Raw genomic sequence first — 8,682 nt, 5'->3', positions numbered from 1 at the left:
CTTTTTAGCAACCGCCTCAAATCCATGGGTGAGGTATTTATTGATGTATTTTATGTCGTAGAACAAAACGTTAAAATCTCTTGAGTTTGTTTAAACCACAGACCTTATATCAGGCATCTTACTAAAAACCCATTGAAAGAAACCTTTTGACTTCCAGACGAGGGAACCAGAAGTGCTAAAATGCGAACTCATTTCCGTGTTTTAGGACTCATTCCTGTAGCACTCTATGTGCTAGCTAACTAACTAACGCTGTCTGCTCCAACTCCAGTCTTCATTCCTGCTGCTGCTCCGACCGCTACAGGTGTGCAAATCAAACAATAGCTAGCATATAATTGATCTATGCACTCTGACCCCATGACACACGTTGAATGACAGCCCCCTCATTTGCATAATGAAGTAGAAATGAAGAATATGCAAAATAAATAAATGTATAAAGAAAAGAATACAGAAATATATAAGTTTGGAGGAATAAATATGGGGCAAAATGCAAAGGTTAAATCATGCAGAACTAAATAATAAAATAAATACATAAATCAATACATACAATTAAATAATGAATAATTCAATTTAAAGTAAAAGGATAAATGGAAAAATAAATGAATAATAGGGGAAATTAAATACAATATTAGATAGTATAATTAATACACAGTAACATCGATAAAGAAGCAAATTTAAACAAAAAACATTTATTCTGTCACATTTGATCAATTCATGAATTTCTACATTTATTTATTTATTTATTTTTTAGTACATTTAAAGGGACTGTTTGTAACTTTTTACAGGTATAAATCTACCGGGTCGGGATCCCATGCGCGCTCGCGTGTGGCTACGCTGTTCAGACCGCTCCTCTGCCTGCCTGCACTGACACAACGCGTTCTCGCTCCACCTCACGTTCATGTGCGCACACTACACACTGCAGAAGAGTTAGTAGCTCTGAGAATATCTAGTGAACGTGAGTGGACGTTTGTGGAGAAATAAATGCTGCAGCTCCTCCAGACCAACAGAGGTTTTCCGTGTCTTGTGAAGTGAAGGGGCTCCGCAGCGAGAAACGTTATCGTCTCCGACCGGGTGCCGGTGTCTCCCTCCGGCCGCGGTCGGGAGGCTGAAGCAGGAAAAGCCAACACTAGGATCAGCACTGATTCATGGAGAGACCTTCGTCTGGTCAGCTAGCATTACTGCCAAGCAGGTGAAATATAGAGTGATATTGTGGTTTTAGCTGACGTGTGTTGCCTCACTGTTTTGATCGATGCTCGTTCATGTCTATTTAGAGCGAGCAAGCGCGAGCCCGATGCTGCCTTTGTTGACTTAACGGCCACATGTGTCGCTATTAACAAGCATTTCTGAAAGTTACAAATAGTCCCTTTAATGGCATATTTATTTATTTATCGACTCATTTATTTACTTTTGATTTTGGCAGGTTCTGTCCTCCATATGCACCTATACTGCTTCATAAAAATAAAATGGTCAGAACTTAAATTAGAAATACATCAAAGCTTTGACTTTAATCTTTTAAAGCAGGCAGATATTTGAGCATGAGAGTATAGTAGTAATAATTGTTCTGAAACATAAAATACAATAGCTTTAGGTTAATAGGTTTTAATGCACAAATCTTGATTCTCCAGTGGAATAAATTAAAATTAATCATTCATTTCTGGGGAAACAAAACTTTTTTTAATACCTATTTAGTGATCAATGTTGCTGAACAGGGTGGTTCCAAGGTTTGCTTACAGGATGTGAAAGATTGAATGAGACATAATCTATTATGAAAACCAAGTAATCTTTTTTAACTTTACCTAAATGGTTTGGGGTGTCTTTATATTACCAACCCTGTCAGATAAATCCATTAGGTTATGAGGACCCTGTACAATTTATAGGCATCATCCTGCAACTGTCAAGTCTCTAATATCACAGTACAACCAAAAACACATAAAAATCAATCTCATCGCATAACTTACCAAAAATGTCTTTATAAAGTCATACAACCCAACGTGCAAAAAGAAAAAAAAACTAAACAATAAAATTTCTAGATTATTTCAATATTTTCTTTTTACAGTAAAACTTCAATGTTTTTTTGCTGGCCTGAAGAGGGTGCTATTATGTCATTGCAACCCTGATAAAATAATCTGCAGAAATAAATGAAATTCAACACAGACAAATTGCTAATACAATGAAATTAAGATGGTTAACTAATAGTGTTATTTCTAAACCTTGATCTTGTGCAATCTGCTTTTTTCTTTCATTATGCTGCAGTAGAAGAGATGGAGGTGGAGACAGCTGAAATCAAGGTAAGCTCAATAGGGATCATGGTTATAGAACAGCATGCATTTTCTAAAACTTCCCATATTTATTTGAAATTTGGAAATGAGCATATTGTTTTACCTTGCTTTTATTTTTTTGTATTCCTTTATTGAATTGGTGCACCACTGTGTGTTACTGAGTGATGGTACATTTATTTTGTTGCTGTTTTCAATTATTACTGAAAACATTCTTTATCTCAAATGCTCTAACCAGGTGAACTGCTGTAAAGGTTATATAAAATTCCATGTTTTCTTAGCAGGACTCACAGAAGACTGGTGACAGCACAGGGGGAAAGTCTGAAATCAAGTCTGTATCATCTGCAACCAAGAAGAAAGGTAATATTTTAAGGAATATTTTAATGTAAGATAACCCCAAACTGTCAAAGATAGAGCTAATTATAGCTTTTAACATTCAAAATAACTTGCAATGAACATTAGAAAAACATATTGGTTGATCTATCCCTCTGGTTCATTGCTGTCATTCAGGTACCTTAGATATGGATACGAGTGTGAACATGGATAAGGTAAGAAACTCCAAATTCACAAGATCTTAAAGACTATTTACTTTATATCTCATTGTGTGACATTATAATTTTCTACATACAGTACATATTTATTTACGTATTTACCGCAGTCATTGGAGATTTCTGAAGAGATCAACAGGAATAAACAATATCAAAGAGAAGCTGAAACACTGCTTGGCAGACTTCACCTTCAAGACAAACAACAACAGAAGTTGTCACCAGCAGATTTTCTTAAAGTAGGTCCACCTGTGAAACAGGATCATGACACATCTGAGAAAGATCTCGCTCTTACTTTTCTTCAGAGGTTGATGATGTTAGACTACAGAGCCAGATATATTCCTGTAAAACAAGACAGTCCTGAGGTGAGCCATTCAAATCCTGTTCCAGTGTTTGACACTGTTGACACAGATGACGATGACTTGGAAGCTCTTTTTAACGCCAGTGTAGAGTTTCATCAATCAAAACAGTCTCACGTGCATCCAATGGATGTTCAAATGGCAGTATTTCACTGCTCAGACAGCTTCTTTAAGCAAAACATGATTACAAAGCTATCACAATGTCAGTACGCCTTACCTTTGCTTGTTCCTGACCCAGTCACAATGGATATTGGCTGTCCTCTGTGGACATTCAGACAAATAAGAAAAACATGGAAGATAACTGAAATCAAAGACAATTCAAACATTGTCAAAATGAAGAGTATGCCAATCTGCAAAGCTGAGACACCCATGGTGTCATTTCTCCGCCTGGGTTCACTATCTCTGTCTAAATCTCAGCTGATGAACTCTTTGATCAACGACCGTCACAACACCTTCTTCCACAGAAACTGCGCAGGTAGCACCAAGTCTCGACATCTGATGGATGGTGTGGCAGAGATTGCCTGGTACTGCCCTGATGGACAACCCAATGATGCCTTCACAGACTGCATTGCCTTCTGTAATCTTCATGGTGATGCTCTGTCGATTGAAAAACAGCGTGACATACTGACTGACAGATCTTCAGTCAATGTTGTTCTTGTTCCAACTCTGGAAAAAGATGATAAAAGTACTACAGTTATCTCAGCCCTTTACAAGTCTCCAAAGCCTCTCATTATTCTCATTGCTGATAATGATTGTGGTGCTGTTGAGACAAAAAAGGGAAAATACAAAGTGGGTCTAAAGGACAGAAGCCAGTCCGATGTTTCTGAAGAACTGAAAAAAATCATTGGAAACATTTTGTCTGGACCACATGCATCCTTCCAGCTTGAAACCATGACTGAGGTCTCTGGAATCAGAGTGGATGAAGATGATGAAGCCTGTCAAAAAGGAAAATCTGCTGCTATGAAAGTAGTGAACTTGCTTCAGGGGATGGATGTTTCAAAAATCAAAGATACATTTCTCCCTTGTCAAGGCAAACTGTGGCATGAGTGGTGCAAAACAAACAAAGAACTGTATCACCTGAAAGGAAACATTGAGAAGGAGAAATGTGAAAAGCATCAGAAATTAAAGCAAATACGACAAAAACAACGCACTGCTTCCTGCAGTAAACCGATGGAGTTGTTCATTGAAAGCCTCTCATCTTTGCCATCAACAGACAAAGTCTATTTCCTGAAATGGACTCATATCTTAATAGATGCCCTCTCCACAGACGATCTCTCTTCAATTCTCCAAAACTATGATGAAAAGTGGACTGAAGTCTTGGCTTTGAAGAAGAAGCATGACAAATCTGATCTGTTAAAAGGAAAGCAAACTGAGCTTGATGACATATCAACAAAACTACAGTCAGCAACTTTTGGATTGGAGCACATGTTTAGGGAAATGGGACAGATCTATGAAGCCCATGCATCTCTGCAGAAACAAACAAAGATGGTACAGACTGACTGGTCTAAATACCCGGAGCTGGCTGCAGAGCTGATGATATCAGGACACCCAATGGAGCTGATGGATGGTGATGCAGGTCACGTACCTTTAACATGGATCTCTAGTCTTTTAGATGAAGTCATCAAGAAACTGGGCGACAAGAGAGTTTTTGTTTTGTCAGTTTTGGGCGTACAGAGCAGTGGAAAATCAACAATGCTGAATGCCATGTTTGGGTTACAGTTTGCAGTGAGTGCTGGCAGGTGCACCAAAGGGGCCTTCATGCAGCTGGTCAAAGTGTCAGAGGAGATCAAGAAAGACCTTCAGTTTGACTACGTCCTAGTGGTGGACACGGAAGGACTGCGTGCTCTTGAGTTGGAAGGTAACGCCACTCTTCAGCACGACAATGAACTGGCAACATTTGTTGTTGGTCTGGGAAACATGACACTGATCAACATCTTTGGAGAGAATCCAGCTGAGATGCAAGATGTTCTGCAGATTGTTGTTCAGGCTTTCATGAGGATGAAGAAAATTAAACTTTCTCCAAGTTGTGTGTTCGTTCACCAGAATGTTACAGATATTGCAGCTGCAGAGAAAAACATGGATGGAAAGAGACGACTGCAAGAAAAATTGGACCAGATGGCCTCACTAGCAGCCAAAGAGGAGGTTTGTGATGCTGAGTGCTTCAGTGACGTCATTGCATTTGATGTGCAGAAAGATGTGAAATACTTTGCCCAGCTATGGGAGGGAAGTCCACCTATGGCTCCTCCAAATCCAGGTTATAGTGCGAGCGTCCAAGAGCTGAAGACCATCATCCTCTCTAAAGCTTCACAGTCTGCTGGGATTACTCTCTCACAGTTCAAAAGCAAAATCCAGGACCTGTGGAAAGCCCTGATGAACGAACACTTTGTTTTCAGTTTCAAAAACACACTTGAAATTGCAGTGTACAGAAAACTTGAGGTCCAGTATGGGAACTGGACCTGGGCCCTGAGGAGCAACATGTTGACCATTGAGAATGGGCTTCATACCCAAATTGAAAATGGAAAACTTGACAAAGTCGAGCTCGATTATTGTCACAAAGAAATGAACAAAACCTATGGAGAAATCACAAAATCAATGACAACATACTTTGATGATGACAGAGACAAAGAAATGTTGGTTCAGTGGCGAGGACGATTCGAAAGCAAAATCAAGGTGTTTCAGGATGAGCAAGTGAGAGCAGTTAAAAGAAGACTGGATGAAGTCATCCAGCAGAAGAACGCTTGTAAAAAGCTAGATGATAAGAAGACAGAGTTTGAGAACAAGCTGCTACAAAAGAGCAAAGAGCTCGCTCATCGGTTAAAGGACAAGGCAAAAGATGAAGAGGAACTTAAAAAGCACTTTGACTCTGTTTGGAGTGGCTTGGTTCATGAACTAACTGCAGATACAAAACCTATTGAGGACATCAACTATGAACAAGATCAGTCAACAAGCCTTCAAAATCTTGCGTTTGAATGGTCTCTCACAGCTGAATGTGAAAGCAGTGGCAGATTCAAAAAAATATCAGAGGTTGGAGATTACAGTTATTATGTATCTCTCAGCAAGCACCAAGATGTCTTAGATACAAGCCAACAATCCAAAAATGATGAGAGGGAAAACACAAACACAAAAGGGCAAGAAAGTTACTCATGGTCAAAAGCATGGGTGTCTTTCAAAACAAAACTTGGATTTGGGTCAACACAACAAATTGAAAAACCTACATCAAAGAGTTTGTTATCAAATGAAGAACAGCAACTGATCAGATCCTTCATTGAAGGTGTTGAAAAGCAGTCCCTTGATGAAATCAAGAGCAAACCTGTAGCTACAAGAGGCTACAAATCAACTTACTTGCAGGAAGTGGCCAACCATGTGAAAGAAAAGGTGACAGAATTTGAATCAAAGAGGAAATATGCTCTGAAGAAAGAGTTTACAGTTGATCTCATACTGTATGTGTTTCACAGAGCAGGTAGATGGCTTTCAGAGTCACACAAGAAATTCAAAGAGAACAACGATGCACTCACTTATATAGAAAGCAAGAAAATGCAATATTACAACATTTTCAAAAGCTTCTGCAAAGGAAACTCGTCTGCTGTTGTGCTTGGAGAACTGATCTGTGAGAAACTGAAGAGTTCCATTGTTGAGGCCGTCTGTAACAAGACTGCCATTGATCTCGCTGGAGAGATGAGGTGCAGTTTCCCAGCATTCAGTGGGAACAGGCTGAACTTGGAGAAACACGTGTTGAAGTTACTCGCAAAGAAAGAGGACTTTAATGGTTTTATCACCTACATCCAACACCCAAGGATACAAGTGAAGGCATTTATAAGAGAGGAAGTACAGAAATACATCTTCACAGACAACAAAAGTAAAGCCCAGAACATACTCAAAAAAAATGTTGAAGACATCAAAAATCTTGTGAGTCGAGCTTTATTTACTGCAACAGAGAAAGTCAAAACTCAGAGAGGAGACCTGAACATGTGGGTCGAGGAATTTTCCAGTTTGCTAAAAGATAAGCTAACATTCAAAACCATCTGTTATGAAAACTTCAGTGACATAAACAGTTTTGACTTTCTTAAAGAAGAGATAGAGAAAGGTCTTGAATCCATCATAAAGAAGATGAGCAGCCTCTCATTGGATAAGATGAAGGAATTCAGGATGAAGCCTGATCAAATCCTCATTGCTCAGCTGTGTAACTGCTGCTGGGTAACATGCCCATTCTGTGCAGCTGTTTGTACCAACACACTGGAAGATCACAGTCCTGACAAACACAATGTCCCATTTCATCGCCCTGCTGGGATCAATGGATGGCACACTAGAGGCACAGTGGAACTGGACATTTATTTCTGTACAACATTAGTTGCAAGTGATGGAAGATTCTATCCGCATCATTATTCAGATGAGAGCATTCCTTATAAACTGTATCAAATTGCTGGAGAGAAGTATGCTACATGGGAGATTACTCCTGATGCGTCTAAGCTGACATACTGGAAATGGTTTGTATGTCTATTTGAAGAACAACTGGAAGACCATTATAAATTAAAATTCCAGGGCAGAGGAGAAATTCCCAGTGAGTGGAGAGACCACAGTAAACAAGAAGCTATTGATAGTCTGGATGAAATGTACAACCTGTGAGTGAACCAGAAACAACCAAGCTCTACTCAAAGTAACAGAAGACCAAAGTGTCTTTAACTGTTCAAAAGAAATCATTTTTGATTTGATTGAAGGAGTGCAACAATATCAATGATGAGGATGAATCCTTTCAAAAATGACTGAAACAGTACCTGTTTATAATTTAATCAATAGTATTTTAGTTATTTTATGTATAGAGAGATTGAGTTGCAGTAAAACATTAAGTAGTAATCATTCCTGAAAATGACCTAAAGCAAAGGAGAACATGTGTAATTACAAATGACGTGTTTGTTAGCCATTAAAGGACGACTGTAAAAAGTATGAGACCGATAAGAATTCATCAAAGGTTTTTGTTTAATTAGAAATATTTGTTTCGTTATAATTTTACAAGATGATTAAGATGCATGATTTTATTTTACTTGAATATTTAAAGGAACATTTTTTTAAAAGAAGGAATGAAGAAGTTTCTAGGTTTTCCGATATTATGGAGACATTTTCATTCCTCTAAAAACGGGAATGTAAGATATGATTTGACTTTTGTTTTTAACTTTTTGTTTTATGCGAAAATCTCATCAAACAGAAATGACATGAAACTGTAAGTTGTTTACTTTTCTAAAAAAAAGTTGATCAAGGTGCAAAATGAGTTCTGAGAAGTATATTCTTCATTAATCCAAAGATTTGTATTTTTAATACAAGATTCATGAAATGTTCTTCTCACAGTTTAAAGAGCAAATAAAGATGTAGGATGTTAAGCTGAGGCATGTTGACAGACGTGTACATAGTTTAATTCATTCAGAATAAGAAATGGCAGCCATAATTGGTTGTAATTTTAATTTTCACTTTTTTTCTATAATACAGATCTCATTAAAATGCATCATAACAGGC

The 8,682-nt window shown here is 38.1% G+C and overlaps 1 protein-coding gene across 2 annotated transcripts in view; it reads left to right on the top strand.

Moving 5' to 3' along the window:
• LOC141780292 (interferon-induced very large GTPase 1-like) overlaps positions 1-8,682 on the top strand; it is a 12,426-nt gene extending 3,744 nt beyond the window's left edge. The window contains exons 3-6 of one of the 2 annotated variants that reach the window (XM_074655452.1): positions 2,251-2,285; positions 2,555-2,633; positions 2,784-2,821; positions 2,932-8,682. In XM_074655452.1, coding sequence (XP_074511553.1) covers positions 2,251-2,285; positions 2,555-2,633; positions 2,784-2,821; positions 2,932-7,800 — 5,021 coding nt within the window. In that variant the 3' untranslated portion in view covers positions 7,801-8,682. Of the gene's footprint in view, positions 1-2,250; positions 2,286-2,554; positions 2,659-2,783; positions 2,822-2,931 lie in introns of both variants that reach the window. The other variant, XM_074655453.1, reaches the window with a different exon arrangement.

The sequence above is a fragment of the Sebastes fasciatus genome, chromosome 13 (assembly GCF_043250625.1).
Source record: "Sebastes fasciatus isolate fSebFas1 chromosome 13, fSebFas1.pri, whole genome shotgun sequence".
In the NCBI taxonomy this organism is placed as follows: Eukaryota; Metazoa; Chordata; class Actinopteri; order Perciformes; family Sebastidae; genus Sebastes; species Sebastes fasciatus.
This window is presented reverse-complemented; position numbering and strand designations above follow the sequence as displayed.